General features: G+C 43.2%; 1 protein-coding gene across 4 annotated transcripts in view; it reads left to right on the top strand.

The window, feature by feature from the left end:
- Nucleotides 1–13,956, top strand: part of ap1g1 (adaptor related protein complex 1 subunit gamma 1) — a 29,282-nt gene that overhangs the window by 7,147 nt on the left and 8,179 nt on the right. For 2 of the 4 annotated variants that reach the window (XM_014175616.2, XM_014175618.2), the window contains exons 2-14: nucleotides 4,306–4,509; nucleotides 7,214–7,338; nucleotides 8,050–8,191; nucleotides 9,640–9,736; nucleotides 10,431–10,507; nucleotides 10,976–10,984; nucleotides 11,725–11,820; nucleotides 11,916–11,996; nucleotides 12,082–12,236; nucleotides 12,348–12,461; nucleotides 12,630–12,770; nucleotides 13,357–13,411; nucleotides 13,687–13,809. In XM_014175616.2, coding sequence (XP_014031091.1) covers nucleotides 4,309–4,509; nucleotides 7,214–7,338; nucleotides 8,050–8,191; nucleotides 9,640–9,736; nucleotides 10,431–10,507; nucleotides 10,976–10,984; nucleotides 11,725–11,820; nucleotides 11,916–11,996; nucleotides 12,082–12,236; nucleotides 12,348–12,461; nucleotides 12,630–12,770; nucleotides 13,357–13,411; nucleotides 13,687–13,809 — 1,416 coding nt within the window. In that variant the 5' untranslated portion in view covers nucleotides 4,306–4,308. Of the gene's footprint in view, nucleotides 1–4,287; nucleotides 4,510–7,213; nucleotides 7,339–8,049; nucleotides 8,192–9,639; nucleotides 9,737–10,430; nucleotides 10,508–10,975; nucleotides 10,985–11,724; nucleotides 11,821–11,915; nucleotides 11,997–12,081; nucleotides 12,237–12,347; nucleotides 12,462–12,629; nucleotides 12,771–13,356; nucleotides 13,412–13,686; nucleotides 13,810–13,956 lie in introns of all 4 variants that reach the window. The other 2 variants (XM_014175617.2, XM_014175619.2) reach the window with 2 other exon arrangements.

Raw genomic sequence — 13,956 nt, 5'->3', positions numbered from 1 at the left:
TTCGAAATAATCAATAGTTATATTGAAATAGCTCCGTTTTGTTCGTGCATTCAGGTCACAATCCGAAGGGTGCATTTCGTGCATTTCGTGACCAAAAATGTGAAAATTTTCCATTACCGTACTTCGAAGCATGTCAAACGCTGTTTAAAATCAATTTTTATGCTATTTTTCTCGTAAAATAGCGATAATATTCCAACCGGGCGACGTTGTATTCATTCAAAGACTGAAAGAACAAAATGGAGAATTCACATGAACGCGCATCTCCAGTGTCACTGTCCCCAGTCAGGCCAGTAACAAACAGAGCTGCTGTACTTAGCCCAGAGATTGCAGAGCTCTCATTCCACTTTCTGGCGGCTTCTGAGAGCCAATGGAAGCCTTAGAAAATGTCACGTTACAGCACAGATGCTGTATTTTCGATAGAGGCTAAAGAAGGACAATAAATTGTCAGACAGGGCACTTCCTGTATGGAATCTTCTCAGGTTTTGGCCTGCCATATGAGTTCTGTTATTCTCACAGACACCATTCAAACAGTTTTATAAACTTTGGAGTGTTTTCTATCCAAATCTAGTAATTATATGCATATTCTCGTTTCTGGGCAAGAGTAGTAACCAGTTTAAAATGGGGTACGTTTTTTATCCGGCCGTGCAAATACTGCCCCCTAGCCCCAACAGGTTAAGCAACATTGAGGATTGTGTGATTTGTCGGTGCCAGGCGGGCCCGATCCAGTATCCAGAAACGGTTGCCCTCCTGGGCTTTTCACACACGGCAGTGTCTAGTCGTGACAAACAAATAAACATCCAGTCAGCGGCAGTCCTGTGGGGGAAAACCTCGTTGATGAGAGAAGTCGAAGGGGAATGACAAGAATCATGCAAGCTAACAGGCTGGCCACAAACGGACAAATAGCAGCGCAGTACAACAGTGGTGTTCAGAACAGCATCTCGGAAAGCACAACTGGTTGAGCGTTGTCACGGATGGGCTATTGCAGCAGACGACCACACCGTTCCACTCCTATACGCTAAAACAAGAAGAAGCGGCTCCAGTGGGCTCACGATCATCAACTTTAACAATTGATGAGTGGAAAAAACATCACCTGGAATATGACAGCGTGTTCAGTTTACTTGAGTGTCCTGCACAGTCCCCAGACCTCAACCCAATAGAGTATCTTTGGGAAGATATAGAACTGGCTGTTCGCAGCATGAACGTACGCCTGTCCAATCTGCAGCATCAGCATGGTCCAACATCCCTGTGGAACGTTTGACACCTTTGTAGAATACCCCAAATAATTCAGTCTGTTCTGGAATAAACTGGCCGGTGAGTGTAAATTAATTATCTAAGATGTGCCAAATTTAGGTTATATCCAGCTCAGGGCTCCAGCTATGCATTTGGTTTTCTAAGCGGCTAGATGTCAAGATCAAGCTTCTTGGTTACAGCAGGGACAAACAATCCCCTCCTGGATTAAGATCCATGTTGCCTAAATTATTTTTTTCTAGAAATAGCACCACTTGTGTGCACTTCCAGTAATACCGTATACCCTGGTATTGGAAAAAGACTTTGATGTGATAACATAACTGGTGTTATTATTGGATTGTCTGTTCTGTTGGACCTTTTTGTGTGTACAACAACAGCCTTTATATTTTCCCTAGTTCTAAGAGGGTCTCTGCTCTGTCCATTTAGCAAGTGCATTATTTTTTCAGCATCAGCTCTGAGGTGGCTTGATGCAGAAAATGGCTTTGTTCAGCAACTAATTACTGTCGTCCCTCTTGCTGTAACTGCTCAATCATGCTATCCATGCTAACAGATAAGAGCCATGCTTCTTTTGAGATGGGAAGTCATAAAGCACCTCTTCTCCGCACGCAAGAGCCAACGGTAATAACTTACTCTCTTTGTTCCTGGCATAGTGCGCATGATGGATCCCCTGTTGTGGCGATGGTGCATTAACACACACCCCTCTCACCAGGCCCTTCACTGCAATAAACAAGGCCTCCTCCAGACCCATTGCTGGTGCCAGGCCCTTGACCTTGTTCTGCCCACTCCAGCCTGCCCAGGGTTTCTCTTACATCCTCTGTCACTCTGCTGTGTCTGGCTGTATGTAGTACTGTAAGTGTACACTTCCAGAATGCACTACAATAGAGGGTAGGCTGCGGTGTTCATTGCTTTAACTCAGGTGTTGAAAGTCAAACGTGTCAGTGCTATAGGGGTTTCTAAAAGCAGGAAGTAGAGTTTGTTTAGCACACCCAATGACATTGTGCCTTTGGAATGCCGAGATCTGTTGGTCTCTTGTCGTACGAGTCACTTCCTATGACTTGGCGTCTGTTTCATGTGCAGTTATTACACATTCATAGTTTCCCCTTCCAAGGGAGACCGCATATCCATGTCTCTCATTGTGACAGTTTGTATTACTACTTTCTCTTTATTGAATCTTTAAGGCTAAAAGCCTATTGAGCAATTTTCTCTCGCTCTCTTAACTGCCAAGAGAGCAATCCTTCCTCTGTTTCCGGATTGCTCTCACACCACCGCTGGGCTCATCCTCACTAGCAGACAGTTCATGAAGGATTGTGATGCAGCTCAGTGCTCATGCACCATTTACCCAACTAATTCCTGCAGGGTTTAAATGCGGAGTTTCTAAACCCAGAGACGCAACATCGTGAGACTTCAGGAACGCTTGCGAAACGGACCAAATGGACCAGGCTGTGGTTTTGAAAATTCAATGAGAGAAGTGAAATTCTTCCTTGGTTGTTACTTTTCTCGAAGTCTAAAAGCAACCTAGATTCTAGTAAATGTCTTAAGTAGTTGAACATGTTATTACTCCAACCTCGTGAAAGTTACAAACTGACACTTTTTAATTTTCGTCAAAGTACTTTTATATCGAAGGGGTGACTTTGATTTGACGGCCTGCACATGCGCAGTTCGGCGCGAGATGACCGTTAGACCCGACGACATGTTTCTGCTCATGAGCTTAGCTAGCCAAATTTTCCATGACATCGCCTCCAAGTGTGATCGGGGATTTCTATAGGCTAAAACTGCTTCTCCAATCTTCATTCTGTACTCTTGACTTAGTCAAGGTCTCATTTACCTGTTTGTATATTTGATCCTCTGAAATGGGCATGAGACCAATTTAGCCAACTAGTGCACAGATCCAACATGCAGGCTGCTTCTTCTTGACCAGAGGCCACTGGATTGTGGTAGTGTGCACATACAGACTAGGTGGTCAAAGCGCAGGACAAGTAACCTGCTGTACCTTGCAGGCCTCTGAGACCACAGGCTTTGGGACGACCAATGTGAACTCGATTGATGGTGAATGTTATACCACACAGGAAGTCTACTTATCAAATAGGAAGTAGTACAGTGTATTTGTAATTATCATCTTGCCGCCTACGAATAAAAACAAATCAAATCCCGCAATCTCTGAGTCAGACAGATATCATTAATGGGGTGAGAGATTATATGCTTGTCTAATCATTTAATTCTGAATGCATCCTCTCATGGAGCAGCCTTATTGTTAGAATGGGAGTACATTAGTAACATCTTAGAGGCACGGTACTGTGAGTTCTCTTGTGTTTGCCAGGTCTGTACCTGGCTGATGTTTTAGAAATGGGGCACTGTGCTCCTATTATTATTCCTCTGTCTGGCTGCATGTAAATACTGGAGAATGTAATCTCACCTCCAAGCATGTGCCACTTCAATATTTAATCACCCTCCACTGGTTTGAAACCTTAGTGTTCTCTTCACTAGCTTCTGAGCAAGGAATTCTCCATTTACTTGTCACATTTGAGGCTGTACTCACAGAACAATGCTAATTTGCTATTCAAATATTTATAATCACATAGGCTGCCAAAAATACCATTACAAGAGTATGCATTAATCTTATAGAATGAGCACCCATGGCCTCCTAATGATAACTATGATGAGCTAGACAGAAGTGGTGGTCAGGTGATTTACTAGCCCCCACCCCAGCTACATGCACTTCAACTCAGAAATGCATACAGACAGACACTCTGTGGACCCACATCGGCCCAGGCATTCATGTTAATGGCTTTGTCCTCTTTATTTACATTTTACGTCTGTAGTAACACCGTAGGCAATACAAATGTTGGAGAAACAAAAAAGTTACTGATATTGTCATTTTTTTTCCATACTTTCGTAATGACATAGGTCTATTTCACCTACCGGTTGTCAGATTAGAATATGACTTTGCAGTATGACCCTTGTTTAAAGAAAGTGCAGCTGTTGGCTCTCGCCCAGCCAGTGCCTTCCCTTCACCAAGGCCACCTGTGCCAACATGTTTAGTTTCTTCGTGTTTTCCAGAGGATGCCAGCGCCGATCAGACTGCGGGAGCTGATCCGGACCATCCGGACGGCTCGGACCCAGGCAGAGGAGCGCGAGATGATCCAGAAAGAGTGTGCTGCCATACGCTCATCCTTCAGAGAGGAAGACAACACTTACCGCTGTAGAAATGTGGCTAAGCTACTCTACATGCACATGCTGGGCTACCCAGCGCACTTTGGGCAGGTATGTTTAAAAATGTGTTCTTAATTTGTTAACCAACATCTGTGAGTGTCTTGTTGTTCCTGGCAGTGAATGTGTCTCCCGCTGAAGAGAGCAGTTTTGTGAACAGATGACTACAGCTCAACGTTCAACACCATAGTGCCCTCAAAGCACATCACTAAGCTAAGGACCCTGGTACTAAACACCTCCCTCTGCAACTGGATCCTGGACTTCCTGACGGGCCGCCCCCAGGTGGCAATGGTAGGGAACAAAACACGGAGGCCCTTCAGGGGTGTGTGCTCAGTCCCCTCCCGGGCTCCCTGTTCACCCATGACTGGCCAGGCACGACTCCAACACCATCATCAAGTTTGCCGGTGACACAAAAGTGGTAGGCCTGATCACCGACAACGATGAGACAGCCTATAGGGAGGAGGTCAGAGACCTGGTCGTGTGGTGCCAGGACAACAACCTCTCCCTTACCCCAGAGAGGTTATGTGGGACGCTAGCGTCCCACCCGCGGGACACACTATTCAACAGCCAGTGAAATAGCAGGGCGGCAAATTCAAAACAACAAAAATCTCATAATCCCATTTTAAAGATAATCTTCTCGTTAATCCAACCATACTGTCCAATTTCAAAAAGGCTTTATGGCGAAAGCATAACATTAGATTATGTTAGGACAGCGCTGAGACAAGAAAAACCACACAGCCATTTTCCAAGCAAGGAGAGGCGTCACAAAAACCAGAAATACAGCTAAAATTAATCACTAACCTTTGACGATCTTCATCAGATGACACTCCCAGGACTCAATGTTACACAATACATGTATGTTTTGTTTGATAAAGTTCATATTTATATCCAAAAACCCCATTTTTACATTGGCGCGCGATGTTCAGAAAGTGTTTTGCCTCAAACTTCCGGTGAATGAGCACATCAATTTACAAAAATACTCATCATAAACGTTGATAAAATTTACAACAGTTATTGAAAGAATTATAGATACACTTCTCCTTAATGCAACCGCTGTGTCAGATTTCAAAATAGCTTTACGGCGAAAGCACATTGTTCAATATTCTGAGTACAGAGCTAAGCCATCAAAGCAAGCTATACAGTTACTCGCCAAGTTCTGGAGTCAACAAAACTCAGAAATAGTATTATAAATCTTCACTTACCTTTGCTGATCTTCATCGGAATGCACTCCCACTTCCACAAGAAATGTTCGTTTTGTTTGATAAACTCCATATTTATGTCCAAATACCTCCGTTTTGTTCGTGTTCAGAGCACTATTCCAAATGCGCGAGCGCAAAACCCTAGACGAAAAGTCAAAAAGTTCCATTACCATTCGTAGAAACATGTCAAACGATGTTTACAATCAATCCTTAGGGTCTTTTTATCATAAATATTAGATAATATTCCAACCGGACAATAGCGTATTCATTACAGAGGAAAAAGAAGGAACGGCGGGCCTGTGTGACCGCGCAGTAAACAACTCATTGGTCTCAGGCAGTCCACTTGTTGAGTCAGCTCTTATTTTCTCCCCAGTAACAGTAGAAGCATGAAACAAGGTTCTAAAGACTGTTGACATCTAGTGGAAGCCTTAGGAAGTGCAAAATTAACCCTAGGTCATTGTATACTGTATAGGCAATCACTTGAAAAACTACAAAAAACTGATTTCCACACCTCCTGGTTGGATTTTTCTCAGGTTTTTGCCTGCCATATGAGTTCTGTTATACTCACAGACATCATTCAAACAGTTTTAGAGACTTCAGAGTGTTTTCTATCCAAATCTACTAATAATATGCATATCCTACCTTCTGAGCCTGAGTAGCAGGCAGTTTACTATGGGCACGCCTTTCATCCGGATGTCAAAATACTGCCCCCTACCCTAGAGAAGTTAACGTGATCAAGACAAATTGTGGACTACAGGAAAAGGAGGACCGAGCACGCCCCCATTCTCATCGACAGGGCTGTAGTGGAACAGGTTGAGAGCTTGAAGTTCCTTGGTGTCCACATCGCCAACAAACTATCATGGTCCAAACACACAAAGCCTATTCCCCCTCAGGAGACTGAAAAGATTTGGCATGGATCCTCAGATCCTCAAAAGGTTATACAGCTACAACATCGAGAGCATCCGGACGAGTTGCATCACGGCCTGGTATGGCAACTGCTCGGCCTCCGACCGCAAGGTACTACAGAGGGTAGTGCGTACGGCCCAGTACATCACTGGGGCCAAGCTTCCTGCCATCCAGGACCTCTATACCAGGCGGTGTCAGAGGAAGGCCCTAGAAATTGTCAAAGACTCCAGCCACCCTTGTCATAGACTGTTCTCTCTGCTACCGCATGGCAAGCGATACTGGAGCGCCAAGTCTAGGTCCAAAAGGCTTCTTAACAGCTTCTACCTCCAAGCCTCTTGAGACTCCTGAACAGCTAATCAAAGGGCTACCCAGACCCCTCTTTTACGCTGCTGCTACTCTCTGTTTATAATCTATGCATAGTCACTTTAACTCTACCTACATGTACATATTACCTCGACTAACCGGTGCCCCCGAACATTGACTCTGTACCGGTACCCCCTGTATATAGGCTCGCTTGTGATTTTACTGCTGCTGTTTAATAATTTGTTACGTTTATTTTCTTTAAGCGTTGTTGAACTTGTAAGTAAGTATTTCACTGTTGTATTCGGCGCATGTGACAAATAAAATTTGATTTGATGAGTTTTGTTTTCCAGCTTGAGTGTCTGAAGTTGATTGCGTCCCAGAAGTTCACTGACAAGCGGATAGGGTACCTGGGAGCCATGCTACTGTTGGACGAGAGGCAGGACGTCCATCTACTAATGACAAACTGCATCAAGAAGTAAGGCAGGCCAGAACCGCATTGGCTCAAACAAACTATCCTGACAGGAACAGCTGCTTATTTGTAGTGTAGGAGTAGAGATAAGAGCTGTGCACCAACGGCAGTGTTCTGTTACTGCCAGAATTGTTACTCATGAGTGGTGCTCTCGCCAGCAGCGTGTGCTTATGATGTTGGATATGGAAACAGCCCCATAACCTGCCAGACAAGCTGTTGCGTCTTTTTCTCAATCTCTTGCTCTCATGCACATTTTTCTTCTTTCCTGTATCCCCTGCTCTATCCTTCATCGTCCCTTTTACCCACCTCTCCCTGTCTATCTTATATTTTGTTCTGTCTTTTCTCTTCTACATCTCAGCGCCATCCTATATCTCTGATCTGTTATCTCCCTATGAATGGGGACACAGCTACATTTCAAAGTCTAGGTTGAAAATGAAAGGAGACCGGGCATTTGCCATTAAGACCCTTAGACTTTGGAATGGTCTGCCAGAGAACAGGCTTGCCGATTCAGTGCCTATTTTTAAATCCCTGTTGAAGACTCACTTTTATAAAGATGCTTTTAATGTATGATTTTTAATTTGTTATATTTTTTCATTCTCCTTCCTCCTGTCTTTATTTCTTTGCTAGTACTTTTATGATGTGAAGCACATACTTTATACACTATATAAAGTTATTATTATCTACTATCCACTCATTCTTCCCCCTGTCCTTCCTCAGTGATCTGAATCACAGTACACAGTATGTCCAGGGCCTGGCCTTGTGCACCCTGGGCTGCATGGGCTCCTCGGAGATGTGTCGAGACCTGGCTGGAGAGGTGGAGAAGCTGCTCAAAACATCCAACTCCTACCTGAGGAAAAAGGTACCTCTCATTCTCACCTAGCCCACATTCACTTCACTTTAAAGTTTGTTAGCAGACCTGCCAACCTGCAGTCGTTTTACTTACCATGCACACAATTTGAGGTCAAAGTATGCTGGTACGAAAAACTACCCTAAAATACGCTTCTATTGGTACAACCGTCTGAAGTTGGAGCTGAGCCAATCAGGACTTTGGCGAGCATAAAACATCTCTAGCTCTCCACTCCGGCACGCCCCTGTAGTCGTAGTAGTCTACTAATGTCCTCCCTCGAGCTGAATGGCAGCTCTCCACTTTGTCCGTTGATACCGCTAATGTGTGACGAAAAAGGGTCGGGAAAATGGATGATGAACTAACTGTGTTAATCAAGCACATGACCACTATTATTTCGTAGTTTGCTCCTTTGTCATTAAGACAAATGTAGTTAGCTTATGTTTAGTCAACAGACATGGCAGAGAGAGCTGTTCTGCTAATACTGTCCTTCACAGAAAGTTATATTAGACTGTTTTTAAGATTAGTAGGCCTATGTTGATTTAATCAGTTGTTGATCTGTCTTCTTGATGCAGCTGTATTTCAACAGTAGGTAATGTTGTGATAATAATCAGTTCACCAATGACAAGGCATGTTGATTGATGGTAGCCTAGTAGTCAGACCTTGATGGATTAGGTCAGGGATGGAGATCTGAAACAAACTGATATAGGCCTAGTTCAGTTGTTTCATATTCCAAATAGCCTACAGTAAGCTAGACCACTGCATTACATCCAGTAATTGAATTATACTAAATGTTCTCCCCAAACAAAATAAAGGATCCAGTTTACGTTTTTACTAGACTATCCACACCTATTAATTTGAATAATCAAAAAACCCAAAATGTAACCTAGAAAAATGTGAGTGTCATTGAGACCACCACAATTTCATACATTTCTCTCTCGCTCAAAAGTTTTAGAACACCTACTCATTCATATTTTTACTATTTTCTACATTGTAGAATAATAGTGAAGACATCAAAACTATGAAATAACATATGGAATCATGTAGTAACCAAAACAGTGTTAAATATATTTGATATTCTTCAAATAGCCTTCCTTTGCCTCGATGACAGCTTTGCACACTCCTGGCATTCTCTCAACCAGCTTCATTAGGTAGTCACCTGGAATGCATTTCAATTAGAGGTGTGCCTTAAGTTAATTTGTGGAATTCCTTTCTTTCCTTGATGTGTTTTGAGCCAATCAGTTGTGTTGTGATAAGGTAGGGGTGGTATACAGAAGATAGCCCTATTTGGTAAAGTGCATTTGCCTATGATTTGAGCAGTGTGGGTGTTGCGTGCGCACCGTCGTGGGAGCCAGGGGTGCCGCCGCGCTAAAGCCGTAGTCATAAAAATGATTGAAGGTTGGCAGGTCTGCGCTAGCATGTCATAGTTGAGGACTTTGAAAACATTAGAATTGTCTCCCCAGGCGGCGTTGTGTGCAGTCCATGTCATCAGGAAGGTCCCAGAGCTGATGGAGATGTTCCTCCCAGCCACAAAGAACCTGCTGAGTGAGAAGAACCATGGTGAGACAACCGGGGGCTGGGGGCAACTGTGTCCTGCACAGAGAGCATTGGGTTTGGTCACTCACAGATAAAAGGGGATGCAGTGTCCTTCAAAGGTATAATTGGGCTGGTGCCCTCTACACAGTTGAAATGCCCTTCAGTGAAGAGAGCTGGATTAATGACTGTGGCCTGATGAGCTGTGGGGCTGCTGCGTCCTTCACAGCAGGCAGGGGTGTCATAGTACAATGGCTGATGTTCTGACAGCTTTATAAAGCGGCGCTCTTGTCAGAACCAATGTTGTCACTTCGAATATGTTTCTAAACGAGTTTGATAGATGAAGTTGCCCCTAGAAATTGTAACATCAGTTTTGTGTTTTACCCTCAATGGTCAAGGTAAGGATTTGGGGAGGTTAAGTTGATGCTAGATATATACCTGTAGTGGTTTTTGTAGTGCTAAAATAGGGCTTAATGACGTTAAACTGGAACTTACTAAGAGTGAGAATCCAGACTATAAACCACCACAACGGAACCAGCAAACAGCTTCCCCCATAGACTTTGTTCCTTATTTTAGTAACAATGCTATGACATTGCTAAAACGTTGACTCACAGGGAATTGGCAAGGAAATTTGTGCAAATTTTGTGAACTACTACGGTTCACCAGGGATGCTGTTTGTAGACCTTTTTTCAAACAACTAGTTTCTCTTTGTCTCCTTAAGGTGTTCTCCACACTTCTGTTGTCCTCCTCACTGAAATGTGTGAAAGAAGTCCTGACATGCTCTTACACTTCAGAAAGGTATGGATAGCCACAATCTAATTAGTGAAATTACTGCTATCAAGAGTTTTTGGGTAACAGCGTTACAGCGCAAGTCTTCAGGGAGTTAATTAAGCATTTGTCCTAAGCTTACTCTACATTTCATTCTCCCTTAGTACTCATTTTCCTTTCACTATGACTGTTTTGGATATACTTCAAACATATCTTGCATTTTGAAACCTTGGATTACATTTTCCCATTGGGTTTGCTCTACATTCAAAGTAGATCTATGTCTCAGTCGTATCTCCTTGCTTCGCTTATTTCCTCGCTGTATCTCTAGTGGTTCTGTACCTCTTTCCCTTAGCCATAACAACCTTGAGCTAGTCTCCCACCCCTCATGTTCCAGATCAGAACATGACTTTGAGCTCTCTCTAAAAGTGAATCTTCCCTAACATCTACCTCATATTTTTTCTGTCATTTGTCTTTGTTACAATTCCTGCATTGTGTTAGAATGAGAAGGTAAGAGTACATTCTGGTTTCATAGCTGGTGCATGCTGTAACTGGTAATCACTTCACACGGTCACCGTAGATGTAATCAAATCTATGTTCCGTGAAGTTCCTTTGTCTTTTTGATTTCTTTGACTTTTACAGCAGCCATATGTTGGTGTTCTTTTTTGATATCATGACAGGATTTTTAAAATGTTTCTTAGACATCTCTCACTATTGTCAATGTGTCATCATTAACCTAATGTGTAACTCATTTGATCACCGTATGTTGAAAACAACATGATGGGTCTGTTTTCAATCGATCGCCTCAGGTGTTTTCACTAGACGCTGGTGGTTTTATGTCTGTTAAAAGGGAGGTATGTGTCTGTATGTGTACAAATATATATATTTCAGAAAATTTGCACCAATACGAATATATTTGTCTATGAATACTCTTGCCTAGCATTCCTGGTAAGAATTATGATGAGGGTTCTATTTCATCCAGATGTGATTGAATGTGACATCACAGTTCGATTAGCTTTTCAAAACTCAACATCCTAACCGAATGTTTTCATACGATCAATGTTGTCTTGATTACCATAACCCAGAAATGTAAGTTACATTGATGATTAAATCAAGAGAATGTAAAGAGTAACTGCACATTCTACAAAATACTATGTCAAGTTATTTCAGTAACAAGGTAGGACACCGATTCCTTAGAAATAAAGACCTTGACCCTTGATGGCACCTCTCCTGTTGTTGGTCTTTTGTAGTTGGTTCCACAGCTGGTGAGAATCCTGAAGAACCTGATCATGTCTGGATACTCTCCTGAGCACGATGTGTCTGGCATCAGTGACCCCTTCCTGCAGGTGAGACCTTTGACCTTGTGTTTCGTGCCAATCATTTGATCTTCTGTAACAAACTTGGCTAGGCCAGTCCGTGATGCCCTTTGACTTCATTGCAGGTGCGGATATTGAGACTATTGCGAATTCTGGGCAAGAGTGATGACGACTCAAGTGAAGCAATGAATGACATTCTTGCACAGGTGAGAGAGGTTAATCAGTAGTACTCGAGGCAAACTGCCCTAGAGATATGGCCTTACAATCAGACTGTTTTCTTCGCCCTTGTAGGTGGCAACCAACACCGAGACCAGTAAAAATGTAGGCAATGCAATCCTCTACGAGACAGTACTGACCATAATGGACATCAAATCAGAAAGTGGATTGAGGGTGTTGGCCATCAACATACTGGGACGCTTCCTTCTCAACAATGACAAAAATATTAGGTAACACGCTTGGGGAACTAATTCATTGAATGATCTGAACATAGGTCATCGAAGTCCCAGGTAATATAACACTTAATGTGACTTTATGGTGTCTTTTTGTCCACCCTCAAGATATGTGGCACTGACGTCCCTACTGAAGACTGTACAGACGGACCACAATGCAGTGCAGAGGCATCGGAGCACCATTGTGGACTGTCTAAAAGACCTGGATGTGTCCATCAAGAGGTGAGACCTACACCTAAATGAGAACATGAGTGACATACAGTATAGACATTAGTACATAACACACTAGTACAACACACTGCTAGTCACTGTACATACATTTCTGTACAAGATATGGGTCAGAAGATGTAGAGATTTCCTTGTCTTATCGTTCTCCCATCTCCTCGCTAGGCGTGCGATGGAGCTGAGCTTCGCCCTGGTGAATGGGAACAACATCCGAGGCATGATGAAGGAGCTGCTCTACTTCCTGGACTCCTGTGACCCAGAATTCAAAGCGGACTGTGCATCCGGAGTCTTCCTGGCTGCAGAGAAGTAAGGCTCATGGGTGTGGTCCAGTTAGGAAGATCCGTAGAGATCAGGCTTTGCCAATCTGAAGGCTCTTGCTAGTTCCATAGCAACATTAAGGAGTTGCACCATGTGAAACCGTTCTCAACATTATCCCGTGGCTTGTAGGTCTTTACCACCTCATTTTGTTTGTATTGGCCGTTGCTCAGCAGTTGTAGTAGTGGTTCGAGAGGTAATAGAAGGATTAGTAGTGATTGCATGAGAGGCCATGGCAGCAGCAGTTTTTGCTTGTGGGCTGCTGACACAGATCCTGACTGAATGCCTCAGTTTCCTTGCATTAGGAATGTAGACTTAGAGAATAGATTACAGCCAGTGGCCTCAAGCACCTCCAATGATTAACTATTGTTTCTGCATCCTCCGGTTAATGTGTGTGGCTTACTTACTAAAATGCTGTGTGATGATAAAATGAGTGATCCATCGTCAGAACATGACATTGTTGATACCATATATTTTCTGACAGCATAAACCTCAGTCCAACTTTTTTCAGTTCGTGGTTATATGATCCTCCGCTCAGTGTAATGCAGAGGTGACTGATGCGTGTTCTGTTTCACAGGTATGCGCCTTCAAAAAGATGGCACATTGACACCATCATGCGAGTCCTGACAACGGTATATGTATAATTTCATCAAATACTTTTCTCTGCACAGACAATGGTGAAATAAATAATTATGCTTGACTGTTGAGTGACGAATCCTTGAGTGATCCATCGACTGAACTACAAATGATGATCTCATCATATCTGACAACAGCTGCTTTTTTTACCATCCTAGACACTTGGTGTCTTGTCTTGAAAGTGTTTTTGTGGCTGACCCTATACAAAAATTATCATCTGCCTCATTGTCCATTTTGAGACGGGTTTCTTTTAAAACCTGTTTGTGTCCAGGCGGGGAGCTATGTCCGAGACGACTCTGTCCCCAACCTCATCCAGCTCATCACCAACAGTGTGGAGATGCATGCCTACACGGTGCAGAGACTCTATAAAGCCCTGCTGGATGACATCTCACAGGTCCGAGAGAAAAACACACATTGAAACAGCCCAGTAACCAGACAAATAAGAGGAACCTGACAATGAATATGTTGATTGAAACGTTATTGGATCACTAAAGATCACATTTGGAAGTAGCAAACAGTGTGCGGATGTTTCCGTCCTCTC

Source organism: Salmo salar, chromosome ssa11 (genome assembly GCF_905237065.1).
Source record: "Salmo salar chromosome ssa11, Ssal_v3.1, whole genome shotgun sequence".
NCBI classification, from domain to species: domain Eukaryota; kingdom Metazoa; phylum Chordata; class Actinopteri; order Salmoniformes; family Salmonidae; genus Salmo; species Salmo salar.
The sequence above is the reverse complement of the archived record's forward strand: the minus strand, read 5'-3'. Positions and strand labels throughout refer to the sequence as shown.